Raw genomic sequence first — 25,499 nt, 5'->3', positions numbered from 1 at the left:
CTTTACTTATTACTTATTTGTTTGCAAAATCTGCATGTTAATTTTAAATTCTTGCCGTTTGCCAACAGTAAGTTGATGTAACGTGGCGTAATTAATCGCTTTTTGTTCATAAGATCCAAGTGTAAACACTTCAACACACTAATGGCACTTACTCTCTTTCTCACAGACACATTCGGATACTTACATTATTGATTATCCTTTTAGAATGTGAATAAAATCGATTGTGTTATCAGCCTTTGCCTCCTGCAACCATTAAATTTTTGGTTTCCTCAAAGGCTTCCGGTCTCTTTTCCCTTCATCCCCCCAGCCAGCTGTGAACCATTTTCACCAAACAGTTTGTAAATTGTAGATAGAAATAAAATTTTTTAGAAAATTTTAGTTCATATAATGTACTGTTTTATTACTTAACACACTTAATTTAACTTTTGAACTCATTAATAATAGAACATATGTGAAAAGGTGGACTTTTTGGGTTGGCTGGAAAGAATTATCCAGATTCCTTTTATTTCTTAAAAGGATATTTGTTTCTTATTTTGAACAACAACTATTTCGAACAGCCTTCTGGAACAGATTGCGAGTTACGACTGATCGACTTCACGACCACCCACAACTAAAACGACTGGGAAGCGACTTGAGCAAGAAAGAATAGTGTCAGTTGATCATACGACAGTTTTTCCCCAGCTCCTGCCTCTCCTCACACTCGGCTCACTTTTCGAGCTGCTAATGACTTATCATGCATCGGCAACAACGATATAACTCCAGTAAACTTATGCCATCAAACACAACCGTAGATAAAATTGAGAGAGAATAATTTTAATCAAAACTTCAGGTCTTGAAAGAACACATTTTACTGTTGTTTTCACGCTGATAAAAGATAAGTAATGTAACTAACGGTAAAGCTCATATTACGAAGAATCAAGTGAAAATACCGAATGGAATCACATAATAATTTTACACAATAAACATGCCCACAACCCAATCTGTCAACGAAAAAATCATTTAGTTCACGAGACGTATTAAATTCATATTTCGACTTTAAAACACGTCGTATAATGACAAATTACCTTGTCTCATATGATTAAAGTATCTAGATATTTTATGCTATTCTCATATAATTAAAGTATCTAGATATTTTATGCTATCTAGAAGCAAGTCAATTCGCTCCGAATTGAGTTAAATACGGCGAACTAAACTCGTATTTGCCGTCAGCTGATTTCCAAACCAAAATATTGACCACTTTGTTAGTATTTTATGATTCAATAATATGAGAATACATACAGTATTATTGGATACAGTAATGTATAACTTTTAAAAAGATTCATGGAAAAGATGCATATTCATTGTTTTTATTTCATGAATATATGTAGCTGTTAGCAGTCTGACATCGCTCAATTAGGTATGTCGGTGTCAGTCTGAATCTGATTCCTGTTTCGTGTCCAATTTTTTTTCCTACTGATATACCATAGTCAGAATGCATTGAACCTCCAAAATTGGTTTATATTAATAAACTACTAAATTATATCATATGTGTAGTATACTGTAGGCTAGGCTACTGTATTTGTATATATACAATATATGTACCATGATAACATCATCATCATCATCATATACGCGAGGCTAACTTGTTAAATGTTATTCAGTTTCTCTTTGTACTGATTATCATAAGCCAATGTGCTTTGAACCTAGAGAATTAGCTGAAATCAATAATTACTATACCCTATATGTATAAAGTATGCTGTGTAGTGTAGGCTAGGCTACCCTATATATAAAGATGTTATTGATTACCCTAGAGTAGGCTAGGCTAGTATAATATTCTTACAATAAATTAATATGGGCCAACTTACATCCAAATTGATTTACAACCAGTTGGTCGTAACCAATTGTGGTTGTAAGTCGACAACTACCTGTATATATATGAGTCATACCATATTACCAAGATTCATATGTGTACATCAAGCTACAAATGTCTTTTAATATCTAATTTGCTCTACCTCAGAATTAAAATATTTTCATATGTTAACCGAAGGGGAATTTTTTAGTCGATACGAATTTCTTATTGATTAAAAAAATTCCCCTTTGGTTAACATATACAAAAATATATTAATTCTGAGGTAGAACACACACACACACACACACACACACACACACACACTCTGCACGTGATATGGTGTAAACTTTCCACAAAATTTTGTTTACATGTAAGATTTACAAACTGTTCGGTGAAAATGGCGCACAGCCAGCTGGGGGATGGAGGGAGGAGAGGCAGGAACCCTTTGAGGAAACCAAAATGGTTGTAGTAAGCAAAGGTTGATAACAAAATCAATTTTTTTTTTTCAAATTTTACAAGGATAATCAAAGGAATAGATTGTGTGTGTGTGTCCGATTGTTTCTGAGAGAAAGAGAAAGAGTGAGTAATCAGTGTGCATAATTGTTGACGTGTTTACACTTAGATAGTATGTGCATGAAAGAAATTAATTATGCAGAAAAAGATCAACTTACTGTTGGCAAACGGCAGAATTTAAAATAAACATGAGGATTTTGCAAACAAATAAGTAATAAGTAAATAATGCAAAAAAAGGAAATGAGATTAAATAACTTTTCACAAGGAAGTCATTTCAACATACAATTAGACACAGAAGCTGAACACAGCACCAGTGTGTTTATTATGGAGCCGAGTTACTTTTACAGTGGTAAAAAATCGTAAAAAGCAGTTGTCACTAGATAGGTATTTTACCGTAACAAAGAAAAGTGTTTTGAGCAAATTGAGTGAAAGTGAAAGGAACTGGTGAATAATCATCCCAGCTGAGCTGGTAAGTCAATAGGAGCAGACCTGCGTCTTCCCTCTCCTCTCTCTCTATTGTCTCACTTGGTGCACCAAATACTGGCTCAAGTAAGATTTTTTTTTTTTTTTTTTTTATTGCATTTGATTGTTTTCATGTTTCATCATTATGTTAAATTTATTGTGAAGTATCATTTTACTTTTATGTGAATTGAGACTTCCTGTACTTACATATAGTAAAGATTTCACTCTCTTTTCTCTCCACAGCAATATCATGACGCACGATAACTTACAATCATTCATTTATTATTCCTCAAAAATAAAAATCCTCCCTCCCTCTATCTCAAGTTAGCTGTTCATAACGAATGATTTTGTTAATTGTTTCTGCTATATTTTATCGTGGAAAGTTTTGTTCTTTCATTTACTATTTTGCTGAATATGGTTAAACTATACAGTCTCACTTGGTGCACCCAACACTGGCTCAATTAAGACTTTTATTTATTGTTTCTCTATTGCACTTCATTGTTTTCATATTTTATTATGTTAAATTTATTGTGAAATTCCCTTTTATTTATGTGAATTGTTATTGCTTTTACATACATAAAGTAATATTTGAACTTTCTCTTCTCCTTCTCTCCTCAACCAACATATCAACGCTCCCTCGTTCAGTCTCAAGTCAGCTGCGCACGACATCACTGCAGTGACGTACGATTATGTACATCTTTTATGCTAAATTTTATATTGAAATGCTTTATTCTTTTATTTGTTTTGTGGAATATGGTTATCATTAAACAATATATTGTAAATGAAAAAAACATGTTAATACAGTTTGTTCCTACACGATATCCAAACCCTCGGTCCCTTACGTAAGGAATTACTTTTAGCGTAGGCTAGAATACAGCCGTTAAATTCTTGAACAAGGTGGTTTGGTAGTAACTGCCATCTGGTAGGCGGGTAGGCCTGCCTGCCCGAATGTAAACACTCTTCCGATGAAGACATATGTTTGTGAGCTCTTGCTGACTAGCCGTTAATTACAATTTTCCCGGTGGGATCTTTAATTTGTTATTTTGAATGAATATGTATATACTGTATTTATTGATAATTAATTGACTTTAATCATTAATATACAAACCCACTTTTTGTGATAGCCTTGCTAGCTGCCTTTCTGCTTTGTGTGAAGGGTCGGCAGCAAGGGTGTGCCAACACCCTTATTTCATATTTTCACCCTTTAACTTTAGGACGAGAAATGTATTCATCCGAAATTTACGCTTACGCTTGAAATTACTGTGGGGAACTAAGGAGGTTTGTCCTTTGTTTCTTCTGGTATTTCCTCTTATTTGTCCTTTCGATAGCCATCGGACGAAGATAGGGATCTCCTTTCATTTCAGAGAGCGGTGCCCTTGGATGTGAGAGGAGTAACCTTATTTTTTGAAATCATAATTGCTTTCTTTTACAGGCTAACAGTGGTGATAGTTGATTGCAGCAGTAGATGGTGGGATATCTCATTGCGTTGACTATCCTAACCTTGGAATTGTACCTGTGAATCGTTGTAGCATGCTGTGATATTTGTCCTTGAGTGTGTGCATTGTTCCCCTGCTGGAAATCATATTCATTTGCCGCTGCTATCCTGGAGTTTCGTCACTGGACAAAACCTTTGTTGCTGCCTTGTGATTATTAACTCTATTCCTGCTGGTAAACGTATCTCATCCAGTAGAAGTAGTGTTGTAGAATTTGGAGAAGTCGCGGAGGAAGAGAGCTTGTCAAGTGTCGTCATCTTCCTCTTTGTAATCATCATATTTTTCATCAGCCTCCACCCTTTTGATTTCTGTGAAAACGTAGGTCCACATTCACCTTAGTCATTTACTAGTAATATACTACAGTGGTACCTCAGGATACGAAATTAATCCGTTCCGAGGCGGCCTTTGTAACCTGAGCTTTTCGTATCTTGAACCACATTTTACATGTAAATTGCCTAATTTGTTCCATCCCCTACAAAAACAACCCAGTAAATTTTATAACCAAGCTAAATTGACCAATAAACAATGAAATACAACAATTTGGACCATTCAATACCCAACTTAATACAGTGTTCCCCCCGTATTCGTGGGGGTTGTGTACCAGACACCCCTGCGAATAGTTAAAACCACCACTAAAAATGCTTATTACTGCCTATCTTGAAAGTTCAGATGCCAAATGTATACCTTTAATAACATCCTACTTCAAATATACCTAAAATTACTAACCTATTACTGCATTAACCTACTTCAAATATACCTAAAATTACTAACCTATTACTGCATTAATCTTTGAGGTTATATATTAATATCATTTTAAAGTCATCTTGAACATTTTACCATTAAAAATATATACCTACAGCAAATAACAGAGAGAGAGAGAGAGAGAGACCAATGAATGGCAACAACATATATTTGACCCTCAAGAGTGAAATTATGAATTATTTCTGAGACAGAGAGAATAATAATGGAGAGAGAGAGAGAGAGAGAGAGAATAACTCCTAGACTCCGCTTCCTCCCCTCCACCAATTCGTATATCAAACTCATTTACTCCCCCGCCCATGTTCCTCCAAGTGGAAAAAGAAAAAGGCTGGGAATCACTATTTTTAATTAATCTTATTAATATTTGAAAATTATTTATAAGGTAAATCATTTATTTATACTACAAAACAAATAAACATACGTGAGAGAGAGAGAGAGAGAGAGAGAGAGAGAATGTTATTGTTACTGTTTAATCTCATTAAACGTAATATTATTTGTAAACTAGTACTGTATATTATTATTTTACCATAGGTAGGTATAATGTCCTTAAAGATATACTAATTACATACACTTCCAGCCTAAACAGGCCGAGAGTTACCACTAGCACATGCTAGTATCGTGTGGCGAGAGAGAGAGAGGGTTGTCCTTATTTAAAAAGAGTGAAATGGATAGATTATTGTACTTCTTTAAAATACTATCATGTGAATTTTGAGATTAGTTATATTATTATTATTATTATTATTATTATTATTATTATGCAAAAATATTAATAAACATACACATGTACCATAGAAATTATCTCATATCAGCAAAAGAGAAAGAGAGAGAGAATTTCAATGATCCGTAGATGGCAACACTCGCTCCCCACTGGATTTGACAGTTGGAACCCAGCCAACCAAGCTGGCTACGTGTTAAAAAACAAGACACGGGCGGGGTTAAATGCATTTTCTTTTATTCTTACATAATTCTTTGTATTTATAAACTAAAATCATGCTAATTCACTGTAGTATTTTCTTTAATGAATTTATATTATTGCTGTTTACATTAATATTGATATTTGAAAATTAGTAAATCATCATCCAAAAAACATACATCGCTTTAAGAGAGAGAGAGAGAGATTATCGTAGTATTTGTAAAATACTTTCACATATGATTTTTGTAATTACAGTTATTATTATTATTATTATTTGAAAATATTAATAAACATATTACGCATATATGTACCATAAAAATCTCTCATCTCAGTAAGAGAGAGACAGAGAGAGAGAGAGAGAGAGAGAGGGGGGGGGGGGGGGGGAAATTTCATGAGCACTTGATGGCAGCAACAAATCAGCTCCTTCCCCCTCCGGTCACTTAACTTGATACGTATATCTGAGTTTTAGTACCTGGAGTTAGAGAAAGAATCTGACTGGGATTTCCTTCATTCTTCCATAATTTTTTAAATTTATAAGCTAAAATCTTACTAATTCACTATGGTATTTTCTTTAATGAATTGATATTATTGCTGTATAAATTAATATTAACCCTTTACTGCCGACTGGACGTATTTTACGTCGACATTTTTTGTCTCTCGTGTGCCGACTGGACATATTTTACGTTGACTTACAAAAGTTTTTTTTTAAATTCGCGGAAAAATACTTATAGGCCTACCAGCCTAAAACTTTTGAATCACGCGCCTTGGGGAATGCTGGGAGTTCACGGATCAAGGTGTTGTTTTGTTTACAATCATTATGCAAGCGCGAATTTCTTTCTTGCCGCACTAAAAAGTATCTGTGACACATCTCGGAAATTATTTCGTCACTTTGACATAATTTTTGTACCATTGTAAATTAGCCGTTACATGAAGTATTATATATGAAAATGTGTGCATTTTTATGTAGAATACAACAATAAAACACTCATGATTGTAGCTTTTATCAGTTTGAGTTATTTTCATATATAAATAACGATAATTGCCAAAATTTCAACCTTCGGTCAACTTTGACTACCGAAATGGTCGAAAAACGCAATTGTAAGCTAAAACTCTTATATTTTAGTAATATTCAATCATTTACCTTAATTTTGCAACTAATTGGAAGTCTCTAGCACAATATTTTGATTTATGGTGAATTTATGAAAAAACTTTTTCCTTACGTCCGCGCAGTAACTCTTCCGAAAAAAATCATACATGCGATTGTGGTAATGTTTGCACCATTTTAAAATTAGCCGTTATATAAAGTTTTATATATGGAAATGTGCGCAATTTCATGCACAATACAACTAAAAACAACCCATGGTTGTAGCTTTTATCAGTTTTGAGATATTTTCATATAATAACGATAATTGCCAAAATTTCAACCTTTGGTTAACTTTGACTCTACCGAAATGGTCAAAAAATGCAATTGTAAGCTAAAACGCTTATATTCTAGTAATATTCAAGCATTTACCTTCATTTTGCAACAAATTGGAAGTCTCTAGCACAATATTTCGATTTATGGTGAATTTATGAAAAAAATAACATTTTCTTTACGTCCGCACGGTAATTCTTCCGAATAAATCAATACGTGCGATTGTGGTAATGTTTGCACCATTTTAAATTAGCCGTTACATAAAGTTTATATATGAAAATGTGCACAATTTCATGTAGAATACAACAAAAATAATTGAAGGTTGTAGCTTTTCTCATTTTTGAAATATTTCCATATAAATCACGATAAATAGAAAAAAACCATGTTCGGTCAACTTTGACTACCGAAATGGTCGAAAACGCAATTGTAAGCTAAAACTCTTACAGTCTAGTAGTATTCAGTCATTTATCTTCATCTTGAAACAAATTCGAAGTCTCTAGCAAAATATTTAGATTTATGGTGAATTTTAAAAAAAATCTTTCCTTCCCTCCGTGTGTGGATTCTCCGCCACAAATCTCCAAAATGCGTACGTCCCATTCTCGGAATATTTGCTCCATTTCATATTAGGCATTTCATAGAGTTTTATATATGAAAATGTGCGCAATTTCATGTAGAAAAAAACTAAAAATATTTGAAGGTTGTAGCTTTTCTTATTTCCGAAATAATTGTGTATAAAATATATATATATATAAAAAAAATCAACATTCGGTCAACTTTAACTCGTCAGATATGGTCGAAAACTGCATTTGTAAGCTAATACTCTTACATTATAGTAATATTCAATCATTTCTCTTAATTTTGAAAGAAATTGGAAGTCTCTAGGACAATATTTAGATTTATGGTGAATTTTTGAAAAAATATTGGTTTACGTCCGTGCGTTACGAATTCATGCATTATTTTGTGATAATATTTTCTATGTGTTGCTTTTATCGTTTTACAATGTGTTATATACCAAAATGATCGCAATTTAGTGTACATTACAACGAAAAAAAATAGTAACTTGTTACCTTAACCGTTTTGCGCACAGCACGATTTGAATACAATTATATATGAAATTTTGTTTTTGCGCTATCATATATCGCATTATTTATATATGATAATGATAATTTTTTTCATTTCTGATGGTTGCATACTAAACTTCAGCCAATGACAAAAAAAGGAGCCAAAAATGAACTCTTAATCTTGAAAACTAAGCGCGCTGTGATTTTTTGAAAAAAATATTTTTTCCGCTTCCTCGCTCACTCTGAAACACCTACGGCACACGGGAGACAAATTTTTTTTTTACCGCTTCGGCGTTTAAGTGTTAATATATGAAAATAGTAAATTATTTATTTATCATACAAAAATACATACATCTTTGTAGTAGAGAGAGAGAGAGAGAGAATTATTATTTTTATTATGTGATATCATTTAAACTTACTAATACAGTATTAATCAAAATCAATATTTGAAAATTAGTAAATAATTTTTGTATCATAAAAATGTATTTAGTCATGAAAATAAACATCAAAATACTCTAATTAGTGATTATTTTCGTCGGAAAATTCCGCGAATGGGCGAGTCCGTCCGCGAATGTGTGAGTCCGCGAATACGGGGGAAACACTGTATGTACTACATAGTACCTGTAAATAAAGTGTATTAGTGTACATGGTATACAAGAAATACTGTACGTACATACGTACGTATGTAGTAAAATGTGGAGCCTTACCTTACGAGTGAGGCTATCTCCGAAAGTGGCGACAGAGGAGGAGGACAAACGGCAGAAAACTTGTACATACGTATACTTAACTTTACGAAACATTAAAAAATGTCAGGAAACATAAAGACCAAACTTTACGAAACATTAAAAAATGGCAGAAAACCATAACACAACCCTTTAACGCCGATTGGACATATTAAACGTCGACAAAAATTGTCAGTCGGGTGCCGAACCAACGTATGGTACGTCGACGAAAAAAAGATTTTTAAAAAATTCACTGAAAAATAGTTATAGGCCTACTAGGCGAAAACGTTTTAATCACGCGCCTTGGGGGATGCTGGGAGCTCATGGATCAAGGCGTTGTTTTGTTTACAATCGTTACCCAGGCGCACAAGCGTAAATTTCTTTCTTCTCGCACTAAAAAGCATCAGCAACACTTCTCAGAAATTATTTCGTTACTTTGACATAATTTTTGCACCATTTTATATTAGCCGTTACATGGTGTATTATGTATGAAAATGTGCACAATTTCATGTAGAATACAACAAAAAACAACTCGTGGTTGTAGCTTGTATCAGTTTTGAAATATTTTCATATAAATAATGATGTGCCAAAATTTCAATCTTCAATCAACTTTGACTTTACCGAAATGGTCGAAAAACGTAATTGTAAGCTAAAACTCTTATATTCTAGTAATATTCAATCATTTAACTTCATTTTGCAACAAATTGGAAGTCTCTAGCACAATATTTTGATTTATGGTGAATTTATGAAAAAAAAACATTTTCCTTACGTTTGCACGATAACTTCCGAAAAAAATCAGAAATTTTTTCGTCCGATTGTCGTAATGGTTGCACCATTTTAAATTAGCCATTACATGAAGTTTTATATATGAAAATGTGCGCAATTTCATGTAGAATACAACTAAAAAAACCCATGGTTGTAGCTTTTATCAGTTTTGATATATTTTCATATAAATAATAAGTGCCAAAATTTCAACCTTCGGTCAACTTTGACTCGACCGAAATGTTAAAAAAAAACGCAATTGTAAGCTAAAACTATTACATTCTAGTAATATTTAATTATTTACCTTTATATTGCAACAAATTGGAAGTCTCTAGCACAATATTTCGATTTATGGTGAATTTAGGAAATAAACTTTTTCCTTACATCCGCGCTGTAACTCTTCCGAAAAAATCATAAATTTTTTCGGCCGATTGTTGTAATGTTTGCACCATTTTAAATTAGCCATTACATAAAGTTTTATATATGAAAATGTGCCCAATTTTATATAGAATACAACCAAAAACAACCCGTGGTTGTAGCTTTTATCAGTTTTGAAATATTTACTTATAAATAACGATAAATAGAAAAAATTCGTCCTTCGGTCAACTTTAACTCAACCGAAATGGTTGAAAACTGCAATTGTAAGCTACAACACTTACAGTTGCATAATATTCAATCAATTACCTTCATTTTGCAACAAACGGAAAGTCTCTAGCACAATATTTCAATTTATGGTGAATTTTTGAAAATAGTTTTTTTTTTATGTCTGTGTGTTACAAATTCATGCATCATTTTGTGATAATATTTTCTGTGTTGCCTATATTGTTTTACCATGCACTATATGCCAAAATGATTGCAATTTAGTGTACAATACAACGAAAAAAAATTAATTTGTTAGCTTTAACCGTTTTGCTCAGCATAATTTTTTATACAATTATATATGAAACTTTTTTTGTACGGTCATATATCCCAATATTTATATATGGTAACGATATTTTGTTCATTTCTGATGGTTGCATACTAAACTTCAGGCAATGACAAAAAAAAGGAGCCAAAAATGAACACTTTAATCTTGAAAACTAAGCGTGCTGTGATTTTTTGAAAAAAAAAAAAAAAAAAAAAAAAAAAAAAAAAAAAAAAAAAAAAAAAAAAAAAATTTCATCTTCGGCGCTCACTCGCGAATGCTGCCGGCATACGGGAGACGATTTTTAAAATACTGCTTTGGCGTTTAAGGGTTAACTTTGCAAAAAACTTAAAAATAACTTTTTTTGTTTTTATTTTTTTTATTTACTTTAATTTATTTTATTTTATTTATTTATTTATTTTTTTATTTTCTATTTTTTTTTTTTTTTTTTACAAAATTTCAATTTCTTCTCCACTTTCAACTTTCTGTTTTTTCATAGTATCACTTGGATCTTCCTGTTTACTTACTCCTACTAAAGGCCTCTTTAAAAAATAACGATCCAAGGAAGATTGCTTCTGTCTGCTTTCGACATTGTTCCTGAAACGACTCGGGCAAACGTCATCGAACTGGGCAAGTATACGACCTGTGTAAGCCTTTTCGGGGTGTCTCTTTTCTACAAATGATTACACCTTATGAAAAGCAACTAGAGTATCCGTAATTTCTGCTGTTGTCATAGGGTCGTCCTCCTCCTCCTCGCCGCTGCTAGAGAGAACTCTTCTTGAACGACATTATGTTGCATGGCCTCCAACTCCTTCAGGTCATCCGTTGTAAGCTCCTCTTGGTGCTCCTCGAGAAGGTCGTTGATGTTGTCCTCGTTGACGACCAGCCCCATGGACTTGTCGAGTGCAACGATCTCGTCAAGATCTGGTTGCGAAACAGTTTCAGGATCATCAGCTGTTTCTGAATTGCACCAGCTTCGCCCACGTTGAATCCCTCAAAGTCTCAGACGGATACGGCATCAGGCCAGTTTCCTCCACGAAGAATTTAAGGTTCACCTCGAAACCTCCTGCCAAGCTTGATCGATGAGTCGGATGCATATTACGATATCGAAATGCTTCTTCCAAAATTCACGCAAGGTGAGGTTTATGGTATCGGTGATGTCGAAACATCTCTTGAAAAGATGTTTCGTATACAGCTTCTTGAAGTTTGATATCACTTGCTAATGCATGGGCTGGAGGAGAGGGTTGGTGTTAGGTGGAAGATAAAGAACCTTGATGAAAGAATACTCTGCTAAGATATCTTCCTCGAGGCCAGGAGGGTGAACAGGGGCATTGTCCAACTACAGCAGATACTTCAGAGGGAGGCGCTTCTCTTCCAAGAATTTCTTCACTGTCGGGCCAAAACAGATTTACCCACTCGGTGAACAAAAGTCTTGTTACCCAGGCTTTCGCATTAGCCCTCCACATCACTGGAAGCTTCTCCTTTTGCACTTTGTGGGCCTTGAAGGCTTGAGGAGTCTCCAAATGATAGACAAGTAGGGGCTTCACCTTGCAATCCCCACTGGCATTCGAACAAAGTGCGAGCATAAGCCTGTCTTTCATAGGCTTATGCCCCGGTAGCTTCTTCTCTTCCTCCGTGATGTACGTCCGACGAGGCATTTTTTTTTCCAAAAAAGGCTAGTCTCATCACAGTTGAAGACTTGCTGAGAACTGTAGCCTTTGTTGATCGTCATCTCGTTGAATGTCTTCGTAAAGGCTTCTGCCGCTTTCGTGTCCGAGCTGGCTGACTCCTCATGCTGCACCACCGAATGGATGCCAGTCCATTTCCAGAATTTTTCAAACCACCCATGAGAAGCCTTGAAGTCTGGGGGTTGGCGTCGATGTCCCTTCTCCTCCGTCGTCTTCGGCCTGGGGAACCAAATCGCCGAAAATAGCGCTGGCCTTGTGGCAGATTGCCATCTCAGTTATCATATCGCCAGCGATTTCTTTGTCTTTTTTCCAGACAAGAAGCAGCCTCTCCATCTCGTCGTGCACATGGCTCCTCTTGTTAGACAAAATAGTCATGCCCTTGGAAGGTGTAGCTGCTTTGACGGCTTCCTTCTGCTTAAGGATGGTGCCTATCATCAACAGATTCCGGCCGTATTCCTTAGCGATCACACTCAACCGCATGCCAGTTTCATATTTTTCAATGATCTCCATCTTCGTCTCCATAGAAAGCATCCTCTTCTTTCCGTGAACTTCAACTTTCTTGGGACCCATGACTACTTATACTGTATGTAATTAAGTTAAGTATATGTACTAAAGTTCTCACACAACACGATAAAGTAGTACAACGAAATCACTAACAAATTTACGTTAATAAACAAAATCGTATAGAATGAACGAATTCTACGTGCGTACGATAACGCTGGTGCGAAGCAATGGCTGAAGAAGAACGTCTTTACGTAGAGCACTATGGGAGAGATGCTGACCAATAGGAGAGCAGGATCTTATGGCAGTGACTAGCATCAGGAACCAATGGGAGAGCGGGAGGATGGTGGCGAGTCTACTCGGTTGGCGGCGCGCGAGTTTTAAAATTGTTATCGGTGGTCCGGGCAAATCTTGGGACTTTACAGCAACAGCCTTTTGTAACCTGAACTATTTTCGTATGTAGAGCAAAAAAAACCTTCGTATTTGCTTTCGTAACTTGAATTTTTCGTAAGCTGGGACTTTCATATGTTGAGGTACCACTGTAGTATTGTTTCTCCTTGGTTGAGACTCAAGTCTGACGAGAAACTTCTGTCTTGCCATCACAGGTACCTCGGTCTCTAGAAGGCACTTGACTCTGGTCTAATGTGCACATGACTCACGAGAATAATCATCTCGTGTCTCAACGTCATTGGTGAATACGATAGATAATTTGTATGGTTGTTCTCAGCATAACCCTACAAAAGGCAGGTGTCACTTTGTGACTACATCTCGGATGTGTGGCAGCGCCATCAGTCAGCATCTGTTAACAAGTCCAAGTCCTTCTCGATCTCCTACGTTGTGGACTTGGTATTGGTTGATCCAGATCAGTCATTACAGGCAGTCCCCGGGTTACGACGGTGTCGGCTTACGACGTTCCGAGGTTACGACGCCTACAACGCTCATCTGGGAGATGAAATAGGACACCAAAAATGCGAAATAATCAATATTTGAAGGTTATTTTGATGAAAAATGCCATAAGAATGCAGTTTACATAGTTTTCAATGCACCCAAGCATTAAAAGTAAGGTTTTCTTAGGATTTTTGACGATGTTCCGGCTTACGACGATTTTCGGCTTACGATGCCTCTCAAGAACGGAACCCCCGTCGTAACCCGGGGACTGCCTCTACTTTGTCCTATTGGTGTGTTGCTGTACCTATGAAGGATCGACATCCTTCATTGAGTGTCGATGCCTTTATCCACTGCAGACTTCCAATGTAGAAGTGTCCAATTTCACATCTTTCTCTAAGTCGTACGAGATCGTGAGAGACTTCTCTGCAGTTAGATACGTCCAGTGGCTGGGTACATTTCTTCACTCCGAAGAATATGTCAGACCAGAAGATAGATGAGGTCTCATCATTACCATATTTACATCTTTCTTCCATCGGGTCTGCCCATAGGTCCTTGAAACCTCTTTTCCTTGGACTTGGACCAGTGGTAGATGCTCACAGGTTGTGTTTGCTTACCCGGCTCCGTCAAGAGGACAAGTTGCAGCATGCCTATGATATGCAGTTCCAGAGGTAAGAAGGATGCGAGAGTGACTGGCCTCTCCACCTCCTCCTCCTCGTCTTTCTACTCCTCTTCCTTCAGGTTGAGGAAAGGACTCGAACTTAAACTGGCTGGTTAGGCAATTGATGTGGTAAGCTTACACATAGAGCTTCCTTTCTATTTTTCTTATCAGAATCATAGAAGCAATCCCGCTCCTTCCTCTAGCAAGGGGAGGAAGGGGACTGGCAGTAATGCAAACCCTTCCCAGAACTTTGCATTAATGCCTCCGACTCTTAAATATTCTTCCCAGCCCTTTTACAGATGAGTTACAATTCCTCACTCATTTCGAAAAGGCCCAGAAGTCTGACTCTTGATCATGTAGCCCCCTATTCAGATCAAGTTGTCAGAGGCAGGGCACTCCTCCTCACTCTTACAACCAGGAGGCATAGCCCAGGTGTAAAGAACTCCAGTCATTTATAGAGACTCACATTACTCCCACCAATCAGTGAGTCTTCCTTATTTAAAGGACCAAGAGTTTGTATATCATGTAGGAACAAATTACAATTTTTGAGAATAAATTGTATTTTTCCTAACTATACAAGCCTGAGGTCCTTTACATTAATACCCACATCATGCCATCCCACAATCTGAAACCTGCAGGGCTGAAAGCCAAAGTGGAGTGTTTACATCCGGGCAGGTGGGCCTACCTGCTTACCAGATGGTAGTTACTGCCTAACCAACTTGTTCAAGAACTTAACGGCCATATTCCAGCCTATGCTGAAAGTAATTCCTTATGTAAAGGACCTCAGGTTTTTATAGTTAGGAAAATTACATTTTACTTTCAAAAATTGTGATTTTTCTCATAGGGCACAGTAGGCCGTCGAATATAAGTGTAAACAAGATACAAGCAGCCCTCAGTTAGCGTTGTTATCAGTTAGCAGCGTATCGGTTCTAGAAGCAAGAAAATGTGCTCAGAATTGCATTAAATATGGCAAAACAAACTTGTATTCACCGTCAGCTGATTTCCAAACCAAAACATTGGCCGCTCGGTGGAATATGGCTTAAATTTACCGTAGTATTTTATAAATCAATAATATGAGAATAGATAAAATATTATAGGATACAGTGTAGTAATGTATAATACTTTAAAAGCTTTATGGAAAAGATGCATATTTACTTTTTCTTCTGTGCTTATCTTAATTTTTGTCACTATGCCATCTACGTAGCAGTGGCATCTCACGCTTGTACAGTCGTACCTCAGTTTTTTGCTTGAGTAACAAAGCAAAAAATCTACCAAGTTGCACAGTTATATTTTGTACTTCAATCCCATGGAAAAACAAACAAATTGCTGTGTTTCAAAATCGAATGTATACAGGAGTTTTGTCTCTTAAAATCAATTTATGCAACAATTGTAAATATAATGTTATAAAAACGTAATTCAATTATATAAATTAAAATAATATTATTTGGACGCGACTGAACAACCTATTTTCTACATCATGTGAAAGGCTGTTACAAAGACTTCAAATGGACATGCGTACTGCCACTGTATCATATTTATGTATAAAGAGGGAAAAAAAATACCCTGTAATAAATTTTTCATACCCATTTTAAACATAAATGCATGAAAACTTATAACAAAAAGCTGAAGTTTCATTTAAAAAATGAATTATAGTTAGCTCCCAAATTTAATAAAATATAACCAAGTAAAGTCTTTGTAAATGCATATTTCGGAACAGCGGCAGACGAGAACGATCATGAAAAAACATCCTCTGATAATGTGGAGGGCAGTTACAAAAGCTGCCTTAATTTGTATCATATTTATGTACAAAAATAAAAATACCCTATATGTAATATATTTTCATACACATTTTAAACATAAAAACATGAACATTTATGAAATCGACAAATTGATCGGTAAATTTGCACTTTTTTTAACTGTTTTCGGAAGAGTGGCAGGCGGCGGCTCACAAGAACAAACGTGAAAAAACATCCTCTTTGATAATGTGAAGAGCATTTTCAAAAGCTGCCTTTATATCATATTTCTGTGCAAAAATAAATACCCTATACATAATACATTTTCATACACATTTTAAACATACAAGCATGAACATTTATAAAAAAAATTATCGCTAAATTTGTGCTTTTTTTAGTTTATATTTTCGGAAGAGTGGCAGGCAGCAGCTCACAAGAACAAACATGAAAAAACATCCTCTTTGATAATGTAAAGGGCAGTTTCAAAAGCTGCCTTTGTATCATATTTCTGTGCAAAAATAAAAATGCCCTATACGTAATACATTTTCATACACATTTTAATCATAAAAGCATGAACATTTATAAATCATATCCATAGCTAAATTTGCTCTTATTTAACTCTATATTTTTGGCATAGAACAGTGTCAGAGGCATATACCTATGTAAAAACTCAATAAAATTTTTTAATATCATTTGCATAACCTTTATGGTCTGAACTGTATTTCTACAAATGTATGTACTCATTAGACATTACAGCGCTAGCGGTGCTGTTAACCGAAAATTGTGCCGTAAAAATACCTTAAAATACCTTATTTTTTTAATGAATACTTTTTATAACAGCCGTAAAACCGATTTGCCGCTAAGCAATTGTGCCGTTAACTGCGGGCCGTCTGTATTTCATAATACAGGCAGTCCCCGTTTATTGGCGATCTGGTATTATGGTGCTCATCTAGCGCCATAAAATGGGCAATTTATGGTGCCATAATAGGCCGAGATTCTGGTTACCTAAGAGGAGGTGCCATAATGTTGTTATGACGCCAATTATGGCCCCATTAATCGCCAAGTTTCGGTTAATGGCGGTTTTTGCTTATGGGCACCTCCTCAGGAACGGAACCCCCCGCCGATGACCGGGGACTGCCTGTAATACAAGATTTATGTATTTATCTTTTATCAGCACGAACAAAGTAAAAAGTGTTCTTTCATGACCAGGAATTTTTACTATAAGACTTTTTTTTCTCCACTATTAATTGCAGTCGAGTTTCATCCATGTTACTGATGTACAATAATTTATAATCATTACCAGTGTGAACTTTTTTCTCAGGTTCAGCTACAAATGCAGCTTAAATTTAGCAGTACTATATTGCTTGCCAATATTTTCTCTATAGCAAATAAAGATATATTGCAAAAATATTCAAGTCCTGTTCTACTTAACGTCATTTGTAACATAACTATGGTAATTTTTTACTATCATACAATGGCTGAGGTGCTAGCAAAACATTATCAGATTCGATGATAATAAAGAGATGGAGGAAACGTTAGCAGTATGAAAAAGGTCATTCTCTCTCTCTTTCTCATACTAGGCCAAGATTCAGCAGTAAGTTCGTGGAATCTGACATTAAAAATTGTAGAACTGCCATGCAGACTCATAGTAAATGATTAGGCAAATGAAATTTGCCATTTTGGTTAGCGTCGATTTCCGCTTAGCGTCAGGCCCCCCTGTCGTTAATTGAGGGCTGCCTGTAATCGGTTAGTTCGAAGTACGAGCATTTGTTCGACATAAGAAATGTCCAACAAATGAGGTACCACTGTATGTACATATATAGTTATAATCATAATCTGCTCCCTTGGAAAATATGCTGTGGGCACCCATGGATACAAATAATATTCTTCATCAATCTTTAGGTTGCTGCTGTAAATGTAGTCAGTTAGTATTGCCATATATACATTCATAATTTGTAAGCTTTTACTACAGGGTGGTGGTGCTTAAGAGTTCATTCTAAATATGGTGGAACCTCGGTTTTTGTATATAATCCTTATGGAAATACTATTCATGCATTTCAGACACCCAAAAATACTAACAAAAAATACATTTATAGGGAATAGATACAGTACCTACAGAAAACAATGAGAAATAAATGTAAATGACTATGAAATGAATAAATGAACATTTTATGTATACAACTTACCAAGTAGTTACGTAGCTATAGTTTCTAAATCTGTTGGCAGTTAGAATTTTTGAAATTCGTGGTAACATTAGTTTGTTTTGGTCAGTGATACCCCCCGCCCACTATCGAGGGAGAGAGGAACCAACACCGCACAAAATTCAGTTGTTTTTGCTGGCTGGTGTTGTTAACAGTTCAGTAGTCAGTGGAATTTTTGCTATTACTTTGCCATCGCTCATTGTTGGAGTTATTTGGTGAAGTACTCTTAAATATTTGTAGCCATTTCGGCAATATTTAGCTACTATTTAGGAATTTCAATAAATAGTTAAATTTTGTTCCTGAATTAGTCTTAGTATTGGGTTAATCTGTAGACATGTCCGATACTAGCTCAACAGGAATTAGGTATAGCAGCCTTTGGATTGCTAAAGCTTGTAATGATCTGCAATCAATTTGCATAGGTTGTAGGAGTCAGACTTGCACACCAGATCAAACTTGTGGGAAATGTATTAATTGGGACAAGAGAACTTGGAAAATCTTGACTAACTAACTACACTAACAAGTTAGAAAGAGATAAAAAGAGGAAAGTGGCTTCTAGAGCTAAAGCTAAAGGTTTAGTCAGGAATTGTCAACTGAAAATGTCTCTCTGAACCTTCCCAATCACCTGTTAATCCTAGTCCTAATCTTGGCTCTCTTACACCCGTACTCGATGCTGTTGCCAACCTAGAAGAAGAGTAGATAAAAAATTTTCGATCATGCTTCAAGCAATGGAAAAATTAGGAGCATCCATTCAAACCCTTATGAAGAAGGTAAGTGGTGAAGTGAGTGCCAGTGCCAGTGCCAGTGTTGTGGAGGAGGTGGCTGTTCGTCCTGTTGATTTTCCTAGGTAAAGGTCCCTGTCAAACTCCCCAGAACCTGGGAAGAGGCATACTGGTAGCCCAAGGGAGGTCAGTGGGGTCTGTCCACAAGCAGTCACCCCCTCAGGCGATCCTATTGATAAATCCCAGGTTGCAACAGAGGGCCATTGGAAAGGCATCAAAGGAAGTGCGTCTTTCTTCTAGTGCATCCATCTCTGGGCCCGTCTTCTCTCAGGCGCCAGTGGCGCTTCATTGATGAGTCCCGTCCATTGACAAGGAAGGCTCTCGTAAGGTGTCTCCTTCTCCAGTCATCTGTAAAAAGACTAATCTTTTTCAAGAGGATCAACCTTTGTGTAGTTTTTGGAACTCCAGAGAGATTTTCTCAGGATCTAGAAGGAGAGGGGCACCGGAGCGAGAGGATTTCATCCTTTAATTCTCTGTCCTTGTCAAGAAAGTCTTCCTCTGATAGACTTTCAGAGATTGCAATTAGGAAAGGCTCAGAGTGTTTTTGGTACTGGATCCATGTCCTCCAGTACCTTCCATGAGTGTTGGGAAGTGTAAAATTCCTGCAGTTTCATCAGCACCTGTTTGCACTTCTTACACAGAAGGACAGGTAGTGTCTCCACCAGTCTCACCTGTAGTTCACAAGACTTTTTGGCAAGTACAGGAGCCACGTCCGGAGTATGAGTGCCTGTCAGCACAGAGGATACTTACAGCACTGGAACCTATGATAATTCAAGAGAAGTTGGGGGCAGACAAGAGCCCACCAGCTCCTGAGTGCCCATTGACAACACAGTTTTCTCAAGTGCCCGAAACTTCGTTGGCTCCTGAGTGTCCATTAGCAACCAATCATCCATCAGTGCTTGAGCAACTATTGGCTCCCGAGCATCCATTAGTGCTGGAGCTGCCACAAGTGTCCAAACAGCCAGATGCGCAGTTGGATCAGTATGAAGTTTTTAGACAATCTTTGTCAACAGTTACGCCTTCTGTCTTACCGACAGGGTCACATGCTATGGCTGCCCATGATCATTCATTTTCAGCCATTCAGAACAAGTTGGACAACATCTTGGGTTTTATACAGTCTTCGGTACCTCCTGTTCAATATCAAGAGAACTTGTTGCCAATTTCATCAGCCGAAGAAGAGGAAGAAGAAGAAGATGGCATACATTGCTACCGTTTTACTTTGTAGCGAATTTTTCTGATTCGTTCTCACCAGTGACACCCGCTTCACCAGTCTTCCTACATGAGAGACAACCAAGAGGACTCGGCAAAGTTGCCTAAATTAGTGCTTTCTTTTTCAGAACAGAAGGCATTGAAGAGGATTCACCTTTGGCTTGAGGAGAAAAGGGATCAAAGTGAACTTCAATATTCCTCCTTCTCGTCTTTCAACAAGAAGACATTTATGTTACGAGACTGGAGAAGCTCTCTCTTTGGATGTATCTGCCTCCGCCCAGGAAACTTTTCCGGACTTATTGACTCGGCGAGAAGATCAGCTTTCAGTTCAGCCAAGATAATGTTTATGGTTTTGGAATTAAATCATCCTCATAAAGAATATCTTTAGGGTGTTTGAGGTGATAAGTTTCCTTGACTGGACAGTGGAAGCCTTGGGCCGTAAACTCAAACATTGTACTACAATGAATGAGGATTCCTTTGCAGACATTTTGGGAGTTATCTCCTGTTTAAACAAAGGAATTGGAGACGGATCCTCGAAATTAGCCTCTCTTTTCACATTAGGCATTCTAAAGAAGAGAGGACTTTGGTGCTCTTTCACCTCCAAAGGATTATCTCACACACTAAAGTCCACCTTGCTTTATTCTCCTCTGGATAAGAAGCAACTTTTTGTAGAGGGTACAGTAGTTCAAGTTTCCTTGGAATTGCAGAAGGCAACACAGGATCTAATTGCACATTCCAATAAATGTACTCGACTATTCCCAGTGCACGTCCTTCACCAGTCATACACGTTCAACCCTTTCAGGGCAGGGGATTTGCGAGATATTTCCTTAGATTGAGGGGTAGAGTACGCTTTACCTCAAGATCTATCAAAAAGTCCACAACTAAATCCTCTATCAGAAAATAATGTATCGGTCCTTTGTGCACCTGTAGAAGCAAGACTCCTACAGTTTTGGAGAAACTGGGGAGCAAGTGGGGTGGAATCTTGGATTGTAGATGTATTAAGGGGGCCGGCCAAAACCCTTATATATGGGGGTATAGGGCGAAAAATGCAAAGTCATGAAAAATTCATGGAGCTTCATATGGCAATCAAAAATACATATACTAAATATTTTGTCAAAATTCCTCTTACTTTCGTAGTCACAGGGTAATTAGTAAACGTAACTTAATAAGCCAAAAATCATTGATCCGTACAAGAAAATGCCATATTTCTTCTGTTATCGAAATTTTGATAATTATTGTCAAAGAGATTGTGAGCAATAGCATCTCAAGAGATTCCATGAGTAGCAGAAGGGAAGTCAGTCAGCTGCCAAGTTCAACCACGATTCAGTGCGAGCTCAAACCCCAAGTAGTCTACACGCTCGAGTTTCACCTCTGACATTTGCTTGCTTTTACGTATGTTTATCTTTGTTTCAGCAAGAATTTCATCATGCCAATGAGGAAAAGACAAGCAAAACATCTCGCTAACATACAGGCGAAGAAAATTCACTCTAATATGATTACAGAATATCATAATATACGCGATATTAGCGTAGTTAGTGACGAGAGATAGGGTGGGTTTCGTAGTAAGTAACGCCCCCGTCTTGCCTGACGCACACGTCACACTGTGCCCCAGGTTACGATCTATGAGCAAAGGGATTTGCATTTTCCATCCCCACAAAGAGTGGAATCGTGCTTACAGAAAGTGAAACGATTTCTAGTCCTTCAGAAATCCTAAGTGAAGGAATGGATGAGTGTACAGGCAGTCCCCGGTTATCGGTGGGGGTTCCATTCCCGGGGGGTGTTCCGATAAGCAAAAACCGCCATTAACCGAAACTCAGTAATTTATGGCTCTGATAACCAGTTATTGTCACCATGAGCACCCTTATGGCGCTATAAGGTGCCTTATGGTACCGATAACCAGAATTTGTCCCGTTATGTCGCCATAAATCACTGATTTTATGGCACTAGACAAGCGCCATAAAACCGGATCGCTGATAACCGAGTCCGCCGATAACCGGGGACTGCCTGTATTGGGTATGCTATCCTCAATAGAACAGTTCGTGACACTGGGGAGACTGCATATGAAGAATCTACAGTTCTTCCTCAGGGCAAACTGGAACAGGAAGAAATTTCCAGACTTTCATATTTTTATGTTCCAAATCACAAAAGAGATAAAGGAAGGACCTGCAGTGTTGGAAGTTAAAAGACAAGCTTTTAGAAGGGAAGTCTTCTACCGCTGAGCCCCAACCTAGTGTTCTTTTCAGATCTGTCAGATCAAGGTTGGGGAGCAATACTAGGGAAAAAGGAAGTCTCAGGGACTTGGAATGTGCAACAGAAAGTTGCATATAAATCGGAAGGAAATGACTGCCATCCACTGGGGATTATTAGAATTTGTGGATGAGGTCTGCAGCGAAGTAGTGGCTGTCCATTTGGACAGTACGACAGCACTTGTACATAAGAAAACAAGGAGGAACCCACTCATTTTCTCTTTGTGAGACTGCAAGAACCCTGTTGCTATGGGCGAATCAGAACCAAACCAGATTGGTAACAAGGTTCGTTCAAGGGAAATTCAATGTACAGGCGGCCCGCGGTTAACGGCCCAATCACTCAACGGCGAATCGGTTTTACGGCGGTCGTCAAAATATTCATTAAAAAATAAGGCATTTTAAAGGTATCTTTACGGCACAAATTTCAGTTAACAGCGCCGCTAGCGCCGTTGTCTAACGAGTTCATACATATGTAGAAATGCCGTTCAGACCATAAAGGTTATGCAAATTATATTAACAAATTTTATGGAGAGTTATTACGTAGGTATTAGGGTAAAATATATGCCTCTGACACTGTTCTATGCCGAAAATATCGAGTTACATAAGTGCAAATTTAGCTATGGATGTGTCGATTCATAAATGTTCATGCTTTTGTTTAAAATGTGTATGAAAATGTATTACGTGAAAGGCATTTTTATTTCTGTACAGAAATATGATACAAAGACAGCTTTTGAAACTGCCCTTCACGTTATCAAATACGATGTTTTTCATGTTCTTGCTTTTTTAAGCCGCCGCCTGCCACTCTTCCGAAAATATCGATTTGAAAAAAGTGCAAATTAGCGATCGATGTGTCTATTTATAAATGGTTATGCTTTTATGTTTAAAATGTGTATAAAAATGTATTACGAATAGGGTATTTTTATTTCTGTGCAGAAATATGATAAAAAGGTAGCTTTTGAAACTCCCCTTCAAGTTATCGACTACGACGTTTTTTTCAAGTTCGTTCTTGTATGCCGCCGTCTGCCGCTCTGAAAATATCGAGTTAAAAAAAAAAGTGCAAATATAGCGATCGATGTGTCGATTTTTCAAATGTTTATGCTTTTATGTTTAAAATGTGTATGAAAATATATTGCGTAAAGGTATTTTCATTTTTGTACAGAAATAAGATACAAATTAAGGCAGCCTTTGTAACTACGCTCCACGTTGTCAGGGATGGTTTTTCATGTTCGTTCTTGTCCGCCAGTTCCGAAAAAATGCATTGTGTTTTTATTTTATTAATTACGCATCTTTTCCATAAATCCTTTAAAAATTTATACATTATTTCACTGTATCCAAGAATATTGTATGTATTCTCATATTATTGTATTTTAAAATACTACGGCAAACTTAAGCCCGTATTCCACGGAGCGGCCAATGTTGTGGTTTGAAATCTGCTGATGAATACGAGTCTGTTTCACCATAACGTAATTCTGAGCGAATGCTCTTGCCTTCTAGTTAGCATAAACGAATATCTATATACTTGACTTATATGAGACAAAGTTATTTTTCCTTATACAGCGTGTTTTTAGGTGGAAATATTTATTGAATATGTCTCGTTGTGAATGTGAACTACTATTTTTTCGTTTAACAGATTTACGTTGGCGGCATGTTTATTGCGTAAAAAATTACGTGATTCCGTTCGCAATACGTAATCCTTTATATCATCGTAATATGAACTTTACGTTATTTATCTTAAATCGGCGTGAAAACCAACAGTAAAATGTGTTCTTTCAAGCACAGTAGTTTTGATTAAATGATTTTATCCCAATTTTATCTACAGTTGTGTGTGATGGCAGACGTTTACTGCAGTTTTATCCTTGTTGCCGATGTACGATAATAGTCATTAGCAGCTTGAACAGTTTTCTCAGCTTCAGTTATAACTAGGTTTAAATTTAACGGTATATTTCCCGATTGATCTTTAATCTATATTGATCTCTGATCTATAGCGAATTAAGTTATTACATTTGGATATCTCAGTTCTATACATAACGCCATTTATAACAAATACGGTAATGTTGCACTGTAGTACGATGATCGAAATACAAGCCAAACAGATGTTATCCAGTTCGGTTGTACTTAGAAAAAAAAAAGTAGTTTCTCGTTCGGTTGTTCATGGCTGTACACTTTCTCGCTACGAGTATACTTAAAACCATACTTTCATCATTCTCTTTTGCTGTTATTGAACTTATGTAACTAGAAGATGGATAAAGTTAGGCCATTGCAATTTGATCTCTCATAAAATCGGACTATCCTAAGACTAATGATCGTAACCTGAACACTACAGCTACCTGTATCACTGTATAAACTTTATTATATCTTTACATACTCTAGACACCCACATGTACTGTACAGTAAATTCTATAGTACTATACTGCATAAATATAATTTTACTTATTGCGCCGTTGTGGGATTACGGCGCCTTTGACTGGTCTAGAGTTTTGAAAGAAGGTGTGCGGCGGCCGTAGGCTTTAAAATCGCTCAGCGTCGAAAATCGCTTGGCGTCGGTGGCCAGGAACGGAACCCCTGCCGCTAACCGAGGGCCGCCTGTACTCGTGGATGAACTATGCCGCAAGAAGCAGGTCCTTCGCATAGAGTGGATGGTGAACCCAGTGGTGTGCCTCAACCTATGGAAACTGGTGCAAACTAATGCTAGATCTGTTTGCCACAACAAGAAACCATCGTCTCTCTCTTTACTGTTTGCCAGCCCCATACTTGAAAGCATGGGC

The 25,499-nt window shown here is 36.8% G+C and overlaps 1 protein-coding gene across 3 annotated transcripts in view; it reads left to right on the top strand.

The window, feature by feature from the left end:
- LOC135214730 (transformer-2 protein homolog alpha-like) overlaps positions 1-25,499 on the top strand; it is a 264,938-nt gene that overhangs the window by 216,916 nt on the left and 22,523 nt on the right. For 2 of the 3 annotated variants that reach the window (XM_064249068.1, XM_064249069.1), the window contains exon 5: positions 3,449-3,484. The exons of the other annotated variant lie outside the window; for it this stretch is intronic. In XM_064249068.1, the coding sequence (XP_064105138.1) occupies positions 3,449-3,484 (36 nt within the window). The remainder of the gene's footprint in view (positions 1-3,448; positions 3,485-25,499) is intronic. 3 annotated transcript variants of the gene reach the window in all.

The sequence above is a fragment of the Macrobrachium nipponense genome, chromosome 46 (assembly GCF_015104395.2).
Source record: "Macrobrachium nipponense isolate FS-2020 chromosome 46, ASM1510439v2, whole genome shotgun sequence".
NCBI classification, from domain to species: domain Eukaryota; kingdom Metazoa; phylum Arthropoda; class Malacostraca; order Decapoda; family Palaemonidae; genus Macrobrachium; species Macrobrachium nipponense.
This window is presented reverse-complemented; position numbering and strand designations above follow the sequence as displayed.